Source organism: Orcinus orca, chromosome 9, assembly GCF_937001465.1.
Source record: "Orcinus orca chromosome 9, mOrcOrc1.1, whole genome shotgun sequence".
NCBI lineage: Eukaryota > Metazoa > Chordata > Mammalia > Artiodactyla > Delphinidae > Orcinus > Orcinus orca.
In genome coordinates, this window is record NC_064567.1 from 58,174,374 (window position 1) to 58,190,608 (window position 16,235).

Here is a 16,235-nt window from a genome sequence, read left to right on the forward strand (position 1 = left end):
GAGTATAATTGCTTTACAATGGTGTGTTAGTTTCTGCTTTATAACAAAGTGAATCAGTTATACATATACATATGTTCCCATATCTCTTCCCTTTTGCGTCTCCCTCCCTCCCAACCTCCCTACCCCACCCCTCCAGACGGTCACAAAGAACCGAGCTGATCTCCCTGTGCTATGCGGCTGCTTCCCACTAGCTATCTATTTTACGTTTGGTAATGTATATATGTCCATGCCTCTCTCTCGCTTTGTCACAGCTTACCCTTCCCCCTCCCCATATCCTCAAGTCCATTCTCTAGTAAGTCTGTGTCTTTATTCCTGTTTCACCGCTAGGTTTTTCATGACATTTTTTTTCCCTTAAATTCCATATATATGTGTTAGCATACGGTATTTGTCTGTCTCTTTCTGACTTACTTCACTCTGTATGACAGACTCTAGGTCTATCCACCTCATTACAAATAGCTCAACTTCGTTTCTTTTTATGGCTGAGTAATATTCCATTGTATATATGTGCCACATCTTCTTTATCCATTCATCCGATGATGGACACTTAGGTTGTTTCCATCTCTGGGCTATTGTAAATAGAGCTGCAATGAACATTTTGGTACATGACTCTTTTTGAATTATGGTTTTCTCAGGGTATATACCCAGTAGTGGGATTGCTGGGTCATATGGTACTTCTATTTGTAGTCTTTTAAGGAACCTTCATACTGTTCTCCACAGTGGCTGTACCAATTCACATTCTCACTAGCAGTGCAAGAGTGTTCCCTTTTCTCCACACCCTCTCCAGCATTTATTGTTTCTAGATTTTTTGATGATGGCCATTCTGACTGGTGTGAGATGATATCTCATTGTAGTTTTGATTTGCATTTCTCTAATGATTAATGATGTTGAGCATTCTTTCATGTGTTTGTTGGCAGTCTGTATATCTTCTTTGGAGAAATGTCTATTTAGGTCTTCTGCCCATTTTTGGATTGGGTTGTCTGTTTTCCTGTTATTGAGCTGCATGAGCTGCTTATAAATTTTGGAAACTAATCCTTTGTCAGTTGCTTCATTTGCAAATATTTTCTCCCATCCTGAGGGCTGTCTTTTGGTCTTGTTTATGGTTTCCTTTGCTGTGCAAAAGCTTTGAAGTTTCATTAGGTCCCATTTGTTTATTTTTGTTTTTATTTCCATTTCTCTAGGAGGTGGGTCAAAAAGGATCTTGCTGTGATTTATGTCATAGAGTGTTCTGCCTATATTTTCCTCTAAGAGTTTGATAGTTTCTGGCCTTACATTTAGGTATTTAATCCATTTTGAGCTTATTTTTGTGTATGGTGTTAGGGAGTGATCTAATCTCATACTTTTACGTGTACCTGTCCAGTTTTCCCAGCACCACTTATTGAAGAGGCTGTCCTTTCTCCACTGTACATTCCTGCCTCCTTTATCAAAGATAAGGTGTCCATATGTGCGTGGGTTTATCTCTGGGCTTTCTATCCTGTTCCATTGATCTATATTTCTGTTTTTGTGCCAGTACCATTACTGTCTTGATTACTGTAGCTTTATAGTAGAGTCTGAAGTCAGGGAGCCTGATTCCTCCAGCTCCGTTTTTCATTCTCAAGATTGCTTTGGCTATTCGGGGCCTTTTGTGTTTCCATACAAATTGTGGAATTTTTTGTTCTAGTTCTGTGAAAAATGCCAGTGGTAGTTTGATACGGACTGCATTGAATCTGCAGATTGCTTTGGGTAGTAGAGTCATTTTCATAATGTTGAATCTTCCAGTCCAAGAACATGGTATATCTCTCCATCTATTTGTATCATCTTTAATTTCTTTCATCACTGTCTTATAATTTTCTGCATACAGGTCTGTTGTCTCCTTAGGTAGGTTTATTCCTAGATATTTTATTCTTTTTATTGCAATGGTAAATGGGAATGTTTTCTTTATTTCACTTTCAGATTTTTCATCCTTAGGGTATAGGAATGCCAGAGATTTCTGTGCATTAATTTTGTATCCTGCTACTTTACCAAATTCATGGATTAACTCTAGTAGTTTTCTGGTAGCATCTTTAGGATTCCCTATGTATAGTATCATGTCATCTGCAAACAGTGACACCTTTTTTTCTTCTTTTCCGATTTGGATTCCTTTTATTTCCTTTTCTTCTCTGATTGCTATGGCTAAAACTTCCAAAACTATGTTGAATAAAAGTGGTGAGAGTGGGCAGCCCTGTCTTGTTCCTGATCTTAGTGGAAATGCTTTCAGTTTTTCACCATTGAGGATGATGTTGGCTGTGGGTTTGTCATATATGGCCTTTATTATGTTGAGGAAAGTTCCCTCTATGCCTACTTTCTGCAGGGTTTTTATCATAAATGGGTGTTGAATTTTGTCAAAAGCTTTCTCTGCATCTATTGAGATGATCATATGGTTTTTCTCCTTCAATTTGTTAATATGGTGTATCACATTGATTGATTTGCATATATTGAAGAATCCTTGCATTCCTGGAATAAACCCCACTTGATCATGGTGTATGATCCTTTTAATGTGCTGTTGGATTCTGTTTGCTAGTATTTTGTTGAGGATTTTTGCATCTATATTCATCAGTGATATTGGCCTGTAGTTTTCTTTCTTTGTGACATCCTTGTGTGGTGTTGGTATCAAGGTGATGGCGGCCTCGTAAAATGAGTTTGCGAGTGTTCCTCCCTCTGCTGTATTTTGGAAGAGTTGGAGAAGGATAGGTATTAGCTCTTCTCTAAATGTTTGATAGAATTTGCCTGTGAAGCCATCTGGTCCTGGGCTTTTGTTTCTTGGAAGATTTTTAATCACAGTTTCAATTTCAGTGCTTAAGATTAATCTGTTCATATTTTCTAGTTTTTCCTGATTCAGTCTAGGCAGGTTGTGCATTTCTAAGAATTTGTCCATTTCTTCCAGGTTGTCCATTTTATTGGTATAGAGTTGCTTGTAGTAATCTCTCATGATCTTTTGTATTTCTGCAGTGTCAGTTGTTACTTCTTGTTTTTCATTTCTAATTCTATTGATTTGAGTCTTCTCCCTTTGTGTCTTGATGAGTCTGGCTAATGGTTTATCATTTTGTTTATCTTCTCAAAGAACCAGCTTTTAGTTTGATTGATCTTTGCTATCGTTTCCTTCATTTCTTTTTCATTTATTTCTGATCTGATCTTTATGATTTCTTTCCTTCTGCTAACGTTGGGGTTTTTCTGTTCTTCTTTCTCTAATTGCTTTAGGTGCAAGGTTAGGTTGTTTATTTGAGATGTTTCCTGTTTCTTAAGGTAGGATTGTATTGCTATAAACTTCCCTCTTAGAACTGCTTATGCTGCATCGCATAGGTTTTGGGTCATCGTGTCTCCATTGTCATTTGTTTCTAGGTATTTTTTGATTTCCTCTTTGATTTCTTCAGTGATCACTTCGTTATTAAGTCGTGTATTTTTTAGCCTCCATGTGTTTGTATTTTTTACAGATCTTTTTCTGTTATTGATATCTAGTCTCATAGCATTGTGGTCGGAAAAGATACTTGATACGATTTCAGTTTTCTTAAATTTACCAAGGCTTGATTTGTGACCCAAGATACGATCTATCCTGGAGAATGTTCCATGAGCACTTGAGAAAAATGTGTATTCTGTTGTTTTTGGATGGAATGTCCTATAAATATCAATTAAGTCCATCTTGTTTAATGTATCATTTAAAGCTTGTGTTTCCTTATTTATTTTCATTTTGGATGATCTGTCCCTTGGTGAAGGTCGGGTGTTGAAGTCCCGTACTATGAATGTGTTACTGTCGATTTCCCCTTTTATGGCTGTTAGTATTTGCCTTATGTATTGAGGTGCTCCTATGTTGGGTGCATAAATATTTACAATTGTTATATCTTCTTCTTGGATCGATCCCTTGATCATTATGTAGTGTCCTTCTTTGTCTCTTCTAATAGTCTTTATTTTAAAGTCTATTTTGTCTGATATGAGAATTGCTACTCCAGCTTTCTTTTGGTTTCCATTTGCATGGAATATCCTTTTCCACCCCCTCACTTTCAACTGTATGTGTCTCTAGGTCTGAAGTGGGTCTCTTGTAGACAGCATATATACACGTCTTGTTTTAGTATCCATTCAGCCAATCTGTGTCTTTTGGTGGGAGCATTTAGTCCATTTACATTTAAGGTAATTATCGATATGTATGTTCCTATTCCCATTTTCTTAATTGTTTTGGGTTCGTTATTGTAGGTCTTTTCCTTCCCTTGTGTTTCTTGCCTAGAGAAGTTCCTTTAGCATTTGTTGTAAAGCTGGTTTGGTGGTGCTGAACTCTCTCAGCATTTGCTTGTCTGTAAAGGTTTTAATTTCTCCATCAAATCTGAATGAGATCGTTGCTGGGTAGAGTAATCTTGGTTGCCTGTTTTTCTCCTTCATCACTTTAAATATGTCCTGCCAGTCCCTTCTGGCTTGCAGAGTTTCTGCTGAAAGATCAGCTGTTAACCTTATGGGGATTCCCTTGTGTGTTATGTCTTGTTTTTCCCTTGCTGCTTTTAGTATCTTTTCTTTGTATTTAATTTTTGACAGTTGGATTAATATGTATCTTCATGTATTTCTCCTTGGGTTTATCCTGTATGGGACTCTCTGTGCTTCCTGGACTTGATTAACTATTTCCTTTCCCATATTAGGGAAGTTTTCAACTATAATCTCTTCAAATATCTTCTCAGTCCCTTTCTTTTTCTCTTCTTCTTCTGGAACTCCTATAATTTGAATGTTGGCGCATTTAATGTTGTCCCAGAGGTCTCTGAGCCTGTCCTCAGTTCCTTTCATTCTTTTTCCTTTATTCTGCTCTGCAGTAGTTATTTTCACTATCTTATCTTCCAGGTCACTTATCCGTTCTTCTGCCTCAGTTATTCTGCTATTGATCCCTTCTAGAGTATTTTTAATTTCATTTATTGTGTTGTTCATCGTTGTTTGTTTTATCTTTAGTTCTTCTAGGTCCTTGTTGAATGTTTCTTGCATATTGTCTATTCTATTTCCAAGATTTTGGATCATCTTTACTATCATTCTGAATTCTTTTTCAGGTAGACTGCCTATTTCCTCCTCATTTGTTAGGTCTGGTGGGTTTTTATCTTGCTCCTTCATCTGCTGTGTGTTTTTCTGTCTTCTCATTTTGCTTATCTTACTGTGTTTGGGGTCTCCTCTTTGCAGCCTGTAGGTTCGTAGTTCCCGCTGTTCTTGGTGTCTGACCCCAGTGGCTAAGGTTGGTTCAGTGGGTTGTGAAGGCTTCCTGGTGGAGGGGACTAGTGCCTGTGTTCTGGTGGATGAGGCTGGATCTTGTCTTTCTGGTGGGCAGGTCCACGTCTGGTGGTGTGTTTTGGGGTTGTCTGTGGACTTACTATGATTTTGGGCAGCCTCTCTGCTAATGGGTGGGGTTGTGTTCATGTCTTGCTAGTTGTTTGGCATAGGGTGTCCAGCACTGTAGCTTGCTGGTCGTTGAGTGAAGCTGGGTGCTGGTGTTGAGATGGAGATCTCTGGGAGATTTTTGCCGTTTGATATTATGTGGCACTGGGAGGTCTCTTGTGGATCAGTGTCCTGAAGTTGGCTCTCCCTCCTCAGAGGCACAGCACTGACTCCTGGCTGCAGCACCAAGAGCCTTTCATCCACACGGCTCAGAATAAAAGGGAGAAAAATTAGAAAGAAAGAATTAGTAGAAGTAGAAAGCAAGAAAGGAGGGAGGGAGGGAGGAATGAAGGAAGGAAGGAGGGAAGGAAGGAAAAAAAGAAGATAAAGTAAAATAAAATATAATAAAGTTTTTAAAATAATAAGTAATTATTAAGAAAAAAAATTTTTAAAAACGGACGGATAGAACCGTAGGACAAATGGTGGAATCAAAGCTATAGAGACAAAATCTCACACAGAAGCATACACATACACACTCACAAAAAGAGGAAAAGGGGAAAAAATCATAAATCTTGCTCTCAAAGCCATCTCCCCAGTTTGGCATGATTCGTTGTCTATTCATGTATTGCACAGATGCAGGGTATATCAAGTTGATTGTGGAGCTTTAATCCGCTGCACCTGAGGCTGCTGGGCGAGATTTCCCTTTCTCTTTGTTTTCACAGCTCCCAGGGGCTCAGCTTTGGATCTGGCCCCGCCTCAGCGTGTAGTTCGCCTGAGGGCGCCTGTTCTTCACTCAGACAGGACGGGGTTAAAGGAGCAGCTGATTCGAGGGCTCTGGCTCACTCAGGCCGGGGGGGAGGGAGGGGCACGGAGTGCGGGGCTGGCCTGCGTCGGCAGAGGAGGGGCACGGAGTGCGGGGCGGGCCTGCGTCGGCAGAGGCCGGCGTGACGTTGCACCAGCCTGAGGCGCGCCGTGCGTTCTCCCGGGGAAGTTGTCCCTGGACCCCGGGACCCTGGCAGTGGCGGGCCGCACAGGCTCCTCGGAAGGGCGGTGTGGAGAGTGACCTGTGCTTGCACACAGGCTTCTTGGTGGCGGCAGCAGCAGCCTTAGCGTCTCATGCCCGTCTCTGGGGTCCGCGCTTTTAGCCGCGGCTCGCGCCCGTCTCTGGAGCTCCTTTAAGCAGCGCTCTTAATCCCCTCTCCTCGCGCACCAGGAAACAAAGAGGGAAGAAAAAGTCTCTTGCCTCTTCGGCAGGTCCAGACTTTTCCCCGGACTTCGTCCTGGCTAGCCGTGGCGCACTAACCCCTGCAGGCTGTGCTCACGCCGCCAGTCCTCTCCCTGCGCTCCGACCAAAGCCCAAGCCTCAGCTCCCAGCCCCGCCCGCCCCGGCGGGTGAGCGGACAAGCCTCTCAGTCTGGTGAGTGCCGGTCAGCAACGATCCTCTGTGCGGGAATCTCTCCGCTTTGCCCTCCGCACCCCTGTGGGTACGCTCTCCTCCGCGGCCCCGAAGCTTTCCCCCTCAGCCACCCGCAGTCTCCGCCCGCAAAGGGTCTTCCTAGTTTGTGGAAAACCTTCCTCCTTCACAGCTCCTTCCCACTGGTGCAGGTCCCGTCCGTATCCTTTCGTCTCTGTTTATTCATTTTTCTTTTGCCCTACCCAGGTACGTGGGGAGTTTCTTGCCTTTTGGGGTGTGTGAGGTCTTCTGCCAGCGTTCAGTAGGTGTTCTGTAGGAGTTGTTCCTCGTGTAGATGTATTTCTGGTGTATCTGTGGGGAGGAAGGTGATCTCCGCGTCTTACTCCTCCGCCATCTTCCCCTCAATCCTGTGTTTCCTTTTGACTAGCCTTGCTGTCTACCTCCCATTATGTATATTTATTTTTTCACTTCCTGTTCTTTAGTTATTCATGAAAATACTAGGCTTACAATTAGTGAAATATACCTTTTGTCCTTATAGACTTTGTCTTTAGTAGTTATCCTCATATATACCATGTATATTGTTCTGTGAGCTTCAAATCTTTCCTCTTTTCTGCCTTACTTACTGGATCAGTTGGTACACGAGTTAAAGATTACTTGTGTAATGTTTTATATTGTCTGTAATTTACTTCCAGTTATTTTAGCACACGTATCACCATATTTATGGTAATAACTTTGTTTTAGGAGCCTTTAGTTAGCATTCTAGGTATAACAATCATGAATCTTCACTCTAGGATTAGTAGTTGAAAGTCCCTAATTAGAAGTCTACATTCCAGCGATGCATACTTTAAATAGGAAGGTTTATTAATGTTGGGGATGTTACAAATAATTGGTGAAATGCATAGTGTTGAACATATGTGGATTGGTTTTAGAAATATTTTATGTAAATGGACTTTGAGTCAAGCAAGCTAAGCTTTTAGAGTAACACCTAACTCTAGTTCTCATTTGGTCCTGTTTTCTGAAATGCAGGATTCCATTGAGGGATCCAGTTAGAAAATTAGACACATCCTACTGTAGAATATTGTCACAGTTGCTTTAAGTATACCTCCATGCAGGTTACTTGTCAGAGTAACTAAAGGACAGAAATCTGAGACTTTACTGAGCTTGCAAGATAGAGCTGTGGGTCTTTTTCTTCCATCCTGCTCATCAATGTGTTTATATGCAGCAGAAAGCTCTCACTTATTTAGAATCTTTGGAGATTGCCAACGCTTACCCCCAAATGCCTGATAATTGTGCACTTCAGTTTGGCTTATGTCAATTTAGAACAAGAAGCTAACATACTCCCTGGCACACAGTAGGCAGTCAAGAAACTATAATTCTTATATCATAAATCAGTGAGGGACAGAAAGGAAACTGAAGTTTGAAGGCTGTCAGGATCCTCCTTTCTGAGGATGGTTTATCGCCAGATTTGTTTTTAAAACTTTAAGATATGGACTGATCCTGAATTCATTTTGACCTGCATTGACTAAAGAAAATGTGTCATAAGGAAGTAAAGGAAATAAGGTTTTTTTTTCCTTATTGTTGAAAAAAATGTTGCTGTTGTTTTGAAAAAGTGTTGGAGCTCAAACTACCAGAAATGTGAAAAAGAATAATTCTAGTTGAAATCTTATAAGCTAATTTTAACTATTTGTTTTCCATAGCCTTGGGTTGCTGGGTCAGAAATGTCATTGCTAACTGTATTTGTAAACTTGTTATCCCTAAAAGCCTGCCTCTGCTGCAAAGCAAGGGATATGGTCTTGTTTTGTTTCCTTTGATCAAGGAATAGAATATCACTCGTTGGCTCTGAAACAAGAAGTCTTAAACGTAAACATCCTTTTGTTTGCTTTTCTCAGTGAAATAAAGCAGGAACAATGTGAAGGTGACTGAACTAAATATATATGTTTATATCTTGAATGGCGTTGAATATTAGGACCCAGGATGCTGTTGGCCTTTAGTTTTTTGCATTGCAGTGGTATCATGATGGAGCTCTGATTATTATTTGTGTAATTAACTATTCATATATATTTGTAGAGCAGTTATGGTAATATAAATAAAAATGATAGAACTATTATAAGAATACTGAAAGAGTCATGACCATATTGATGAAAGGGGAAGTCTTTACCTAGGTCAATTTTCCTTTCATCTCTGAGGTTCTACCTGATGAAGGCAAAACAAAGCCTGGCGGCAGATGATGAGCCATTGTGTAATGATACTGTATTGCTCTGGACACAGGTAGGGATTTTGGCAGGCCAGTCTACATTATAATACTAAATTAGTCTTGCAGATTTTTGTTCCAAGGGCATTAAGCATCATAGTGGATTAAATATTCAAAACTTATTTATAAATGAGAATATGAGGTGAGTGTAGGTATCTGGGGCAATATTGTTATCTCTCATATTACCTTGGGACAGCTTTCCCTCCCCTGACATTGAACCCAGCATAATTATTTGGACTATCTCATTTCATTCTTACAGCAACTTTATGCGGTAGGTATTATTATTATAATAGCCATTTTGTGAATAATGAAACTGAGGCTTAGAGTGGTTTTACAATTTGGCAAGAGCTACATAGCTAGAGAATTTAGGAGGTATTTAATTTAAAGTTAGGATCATACCAGTTGAGAACATATTTATACCTATATATGTATATATAGAAATATATAAATAGATACAAAGGGATATATCAGTAGATATAGGTATATCTGCCATGTGCTTTTTTGGTTAAATAATATATGTATTTCAGAGACTTTCATGTCAGCGGAGATAGATCTTTTAAGTCATTGCATGAAATTACATATTTGTATATATTGTAATTTAGTAAGACATTTTCTCTATCATTGGACATTTAGGTAATTTTCCATCTTAGGCTATTATAAATAGTTCTGTAATGAACTTCCTTGCACAGGTATCTGTGCACACCTGCAAGTATCTCTATAAATACTTAGGTATAGCGTTATTGGATCAAAGGCATTTACATTTAAAATCTTGATAGCTATTCTCAAACTGCGACCTTTTTCCTGCTTTTCCAAATGTATTCTTTTTCCTATATCCTCACAAACACTGGATGTTGCAGTCTTTTTTTTAAAAAAAAATCATCCTATGGGTGAATATATAGTATTTACTTCTTGAATTTGCTTAATTTTTAATGAAGTTGAGCATCTTTACATCATTTATTGATATGTCTTTGTTGAATTCTCAGTTTCCTTTCCCCTACTTACAGATGCAGTTAAGTTGATAAAACCCTTTTTATATTATGAATATTCGTATTTCATTTTGATATTTGGCAATATATTCTCCTAATATTTGACTTGTTTTGTAATTTCATTATGGTATATTTTGTTACCTAGAAGTTTTTAGCATTAATTTTTAATCAAATAGTTTACTCATTTTCTTTAGGATTTCTAGGGTCTTCGGCTTTTTGGGAATGTCCTCTCTAGCCTGTTAAACATTCTCCCATATTTTCTTTTAGCAGTTTAATAGTTTATAATTTTTGTTCTTAACCAATGTTAAGTTTTACTTTTTGTTAATCATATGAAATAGGAATCTTTTTTCATATGGATATCTCATTCTTTCCCTACTATTTATTGAATAGACCACCCAAGCTAATTTGAATAGAAAAGTAGAGGAGTGAAACAGAATAGAGTACAAAAATAGATCTGTCTTGGGGCAAACTGCACTGCCTTAATAAACTAAGTTTTATTGTATGTTTTGGTATCTGATAGGGTCTATTTCCATCCTTATTCCTTGTTTGCTAGCAGCTTGTTAGTTTCCATGAAAAATGTTAGTGGGATTTTAATTTTGATTGCCCTGAATTCATAAATTAAATTGGGGCAAAGAGACATTTACAGTAATTTAGGATCATAGAGGTTTTTACAATATTAAGGATTTTAATCCAATAACATAGTATGGCATTACACTTCTTCAAGGCTTTTTGAATTTTTCAGTTAAGTTTTATAGATAAAGGATATCCTTGCACATTTATAATCAGCAATTCTTGAGTATTTTATAATTTCTGATCTTTTCTGTTATATTTTCTAAAGCTATTCTGGGCTTTTTTGGTAGTTTTGAAATTCTGTTTTCACTGAACTCTTGTTCATTCTAACAGTTTTTCTGTTTAACCTCTTGGATTCTCCAGGTAAACAAAAGCTTAAATTGCAAATAATGAATTCTGGCTTTTCTGTTTCATGTATTTATAGGTTTTACCTATGTGCCCACATAATTTACCAGACTATGAACAAGCTGAAGATGAAAAGTATATTACATTATTTCTTCTTTACAGAATTAAATGGTGATGTGGTCATCTGATTGCTACATGCCTCAAACATTATTTAAAGTACTGTTTTCCAATATGTAGTCATATAGTTAGTTTTCTGTTTGTTTTATTTAATTTCTGGTTATCCCCAAATGGACTTTATAAACCAGACTGATTGGGGAAGGACATTTGATAGCAGATGTGTGTGTATACACACAAACACATGTACACATATATACATGTGTATGTATACACACATTTTTTAATTCATACATTAAGTTGGTAGCAAAATTGAGTTATGTTCCTGTATGAATATCATTTGAATCCTTGTTTAGCAATCATATACTTGAACCTATTAGCAGAAGTAGACAAGTGGCAAACATCAATGGAATAATTTCCGGTCATCTCTGCCGATAGTTTCCAGGACATGTACGTTCCAGATCCAAGTAACTTTCTTTGTATGTTGTTAAAGTTTGCTCCCCTAGGCATGCTGCACTGTGGTCCACTCAACTGTCGATGTTTTCCAAAAGATACAGATATAGATTTTTTCTAGTGTCTTATATTTGAAATATACATTCCACCTCTTCTACATTTGAATATGTGAATCTTTGTTTATTTAAGGTTCAACTCAAATATTTTCCCCTCCATGAAATTCATGACAATAAAAAAATTACTTGGTATATTCCTTTGTTACATCAGTTATCACATATATTTTAGGTTATTTTGATTTCTATGTCCCTACTGAGCTGTGAGCTACTTGAAACTGTACCTTCTTCAGTGTCTAGCACGATGTCTGGCATAGAGTTGATTCTTTGTAAATTTTTGATGAATGAATAAATAAGTGATTACCAAAACATATAAGGGAAGTGAAAGATCAAACAGGCTGTCTAAGAGAAAGTCATAAACATGACAATTTAAGAAAAATATTGGAAGGTTCTATGGAAGGGGCATAGGAAGCATATTTTATGAAAAGATTAATTTAAAAGGTACAAACCCCATAGTTTAGAAGTGTTCATTTTGGTGTAGAAATGTTTATTGTGTTGTAGGAATGTGGTAGAGACCAAGTGAATGGTACAAGGCTATGAAAACATGTTGAAATTCAGGAAGAAAAACAGTTATGCATTCTGGTACAAAACCTATAAATGACACGATTTTGAGAAGTATGTAGAATTAGGAACCACACTACATCTGTTTCTTTGTACGCAGTATATATTTCTGGTTTATAGGTTACCATATACAGCATGTAAGAGTTGCCAATTTTCCAATAATACGAATGTAAAGCACATCTGGACTAGCAGGGCCAGCTTTATAGGCAATAGACTTAATTTCTTTCATCTCTGACCTTCTGTCCTGCTTTCTATTGATGTTTTTATTATCACTTTTTAAAGTATATATTTTTAAAAACTACTCACTCTAGATTTGGGAGGACATGACAAAGTTTTGTCAGGCACAGTCTAGATACTTCATAATTGTTGAATTTAATTGAAAATGTCAGTTTTTATCATGCAAATTAATTAGGCTTGATGAATTATACATTTCTTTTTAAAAAATATTCTTCAGTGTATTAAGTGAGGGGTTGTATACCTATTTCCAGTTACTTTTCAAATAAAACAAATATTTCAGCAGAAAGAAGATGTACAGCTACATCTGAAGACCACATTTAGTAGTCTTTTGAATGATTTAGGTCAGAAAGAAAGAGCTACCAATATCCTGTTTGTTCTGCAGCTCTTGAGCAATATTTTGATAGTCATTTCATTAAAAGGTTCAATGAGGGCTTCCCTGGTGGCACAGTGGTTGAGAGTCCGCCTGCTGATGCAGGGGACATGGGTTCGTGCCCCGGTCTGGGAAGATCCCATATGCCGTGGAGCGGCTAGGCCCGTGAGCCGTGGCCGCTGAACCTGCCCGTCTGGAGCCTGTGCTCTGCAACGGGAGAGGCCACAACAGTGAGAGGCCTGCATACCGGGAAAAAAAAAAAAAAAAAAAAAAAAAGGTTCAATGAGGATTTAATTTCTATCTACATGGAAGTAAAATGAGAGATAACAAATGAGAGCTTAACACAGCCCAGTACAGAATAGAAGTCAGTTTCAATGATTCTGTGTTTGAAATATAATTCTTATAAAACCAGCACACTGCAACATCAGGGCTTGTATAGGTCATAGCATGAAATGGGTTCAGTGCGGGTATTTGCTTCTGTAAATAAAGCCTGAAGATGCTTTACCTTAATTTTATTGCAGCTAATATGGTATACTCTGATTCTATAAAAAGTGATAAATGTTGCTAACCATATAATGTATTCTGTGGCTAATGCTGTCTCTCAAATTATTAAAAGTGGTACATTTTTTAAATTAGTAAGTTATTTTTATTCTGATTCAGTTTTCCTTTTCTTAACATCTCAGTTGATTTTATGACAAAACAGTTGTTTAGAAGAAATTCTTCGTACAAAATTTTTAACTTACGTAGTTTTGGATATGTAGCAGATTTTTTTTTTAATCAAGAAAACTGTCTTTTCTAGATTTTCATCTTTTTGTTGATATCTTACTACAGGTCTTCAGCACATACTCCAATGAAGACTATGACAGGAGAAACGATGAAGTTGACCCTGTGGCTGCTTCAGCCGAGTATGAACTTGAAAAGCGTGTAGAAAAGCTGGAACTTTTCCCAGTGGAACTAGAGAAAGGTATATGAGCTCTACAATGTTAATAATATTATATTGCTATGTTAATAATGTAGAAATGACTTTATTTTCCCTAAGTATAGCCTTTTTCCCCCCCTAAGGATTGGATAAAGCTTTATTTCTCATGGAGGGTTTTATTTATTAAATTTCAAAAATAGTTTATATGAATTCTGTATAGATGGTGGATTGAAAGACTCCTCCCTTACGCACTCCACTGAAACCCATCTACTTTAGTTGGCTGGGTTGGCGACTAGGAGTAGGGAGGTGTGAGTGAGGTCTGATGTTTTCTTGGTACTCCTGCAAAGCGCTGGTGCAGGTGAGGAGTCCAGAGAGAGCTGCCATAAGTGAGAGCTTGGGGCAGGTGGTTGCTTTGGGGATTTTTGGTGGAGGGAGAGTGGTCATGGTTAGATTCTGCATGTAGTAGATAGGGGGAGTGCTGGGCCTTTTGAAAATGGTGGATTTTGGGAATGAAGGCAGTGGAATCCTCTTCATCTCTGAGGGGAGAAAGCTAAAGGAAAGCAGGGAGGACAGGAGCAGAGGGGCTTGCTCCTAATTTTTCCCTGGAATCACAGACTGCCTGCTACAGTAACTGGGGACCTACGGGACCAGAGCCTGCTGTGTTTACCATCATAAATCATCACCTGGGAACTGAATTAGGACCTAATGAACAGAAAAATAGCACATCTCAGAGAGCTTTGGAAAAAAGCAGAACAAACAGATGACAACTTGAATAACAAAAAAACCCAAAGAAACCAAATAAAGATGTTCAAGTGTGGCTTTAAAAAGACATTCTTAGGGCTTTCTTGGTGGTGCAGTGGTTGCGAATCCGCCTACCAACGCAGGGGACACAGGTTCGATCCCTGGGCCGGGAAGATCCCACATGCCGCGGAGCAGCTAAGACCGTGTGCCACAACTACTGAGCCTGCTCTCTAGAGCCCGCAAGCCACAACTACTGAAGTCCACGCGCCTAGAGCCCATGCTCCGCAATAAGAGAAGCCACCGCCATGAGAAGCCCTCACACCACAACGAAGACTGGCCCCTGCTCACCGCAACTAGAGAAGAGCCCGCGTGCAGCAGTGAAGACCCAACACAGCCGAAAGTAAATAAATAAAATAAATAAATATATATATAAAAAGACATTCTTAATTAAGCAAATTAACAACAACAAAAATATTTATTTTAAGATTAAAAATTTCAGTGGAGGAATTGAAAAGGTTATTGTTGAGACTCAAATTGGTTATCTAGAAGGTCAAACATAAGAAATGTCCCAAAGTAATTTTCAAATTTTCAAACAGAGCAAAAAATCCAAGAAAAATCATGAAGGAGACCCAATATATAAGTTGTAATAGAAGGGGAAAAGACAGTACAGGACAAGAGACATATTAGACAAAATAGAAGAAATTTTCCTGAGCTCAAAATATATCTGAACCTCATAATTGAAAGGTCCTAGCCAATTTGTTGCAAGTGAAAGGACTTTAAAAAAAATTCCCATACTCAGGCACAGCCTGAGAAAATTCTAATCTTCAAACATAAAGTGAAAATCTTACAAAATACCAGGCCAAAATCAAAGCAAACAAAGAAGCAAAGGTACTTGCAAAAAGGTAGTTATTAGACTAGCCTCAGACTTCTTATATGTAACCCTGGGAGTGGGGAGGTATGTATGATTTCACACACCACTGAGAAGAAAAAGGAATCCTTTATCCATCCCAGAATATTTACCTATCCTGATGAAAGAAAGAAATGTGCTTATATGTAAGGACTTAAAGAACATATCTCCTTCATAATTCTCAATTAGCAAGGAGGAAAAGAAACAAAGAACAGCTTGTTCAACACAGCAAATGTTAGGGAAAGAGTTGATAACTATGTAAGTATTAAGCATAAAATTGCTTGGATGAAAAATATATAAAGAATACCAATTTTTACACTAAACAACACTGGCCAATAATTGTTCCTATAAAAGACACTTTCATTTGAGGTTAAAGAGAATGTAAGAGTGAAGCTTACACTTTTCATCCATTTAAAAATGTAAAAACCATCCTTAGCTTATGGCCCATACAAAGACAGCTGGATTTGGCTGTGGGCCATTGTATTGCTTACAATAGCAAAAATGAGAGCAATCTGAGTAATCATCAATGATAGGAAAAGGTATATAAATTGTAGCATATCTATAGTAAATATTACTCAGCCGTAAAAATGAAGGAGCCACAGTTCCATGTAGCAGTGTGTTATGATTCTTACAAACATGAAATTGAGGCGGGGTGGGAAGCAAATCACAGAAGAAGCCATTCAGTACAATTCCATTTATTTAAATTTAAAAGCCAGGAAAAATTAAACAGCATATTCCTTAGAAATACACAAATAAGTAGCTTTAAAAAGTAGTATTAAGAAAAGGGAGGAATGGTAGCACCATGTTTAGGATAATGGTTACCAAAGGAAGAGTTATGATTTCAGGGAGGCTTACATTAGTGGGCTTTTGGAGTATTTGTAATGTTTTCTGTCTTTGTTAGTACA

The 16,235-nt window shown here is 38.0% G+C and overlaps 1 protein-coding gene across 4 annotated transcripts in view; it reads left to right on the plus strand.

The window, feature by feature from the left end:
• The window catches only part of PPP1R9A (protein phosphatase 1 regulatory subunit 9A), a 327,421-nt gene that overhangs the window by 160,112 nt on the left and 151,074 nt on the right, over positions 1 to 16,235 (plus strand). For all 4 annotated transcript variants that reach the window (XM_049715130.1, XM_049715131.1, XM_049715132.1 and 1 more), the window contains exon 3: positions 13,595 to 13,727. In XM_049715130.1, coding sequence (XP_049571087.1) covers positions 13,595 to 13,727 — 133 coding nt within the window. The remainder of the gene's footprint in view (positions 1 to 13,594; positions 13,728 to 16,235) is intronic.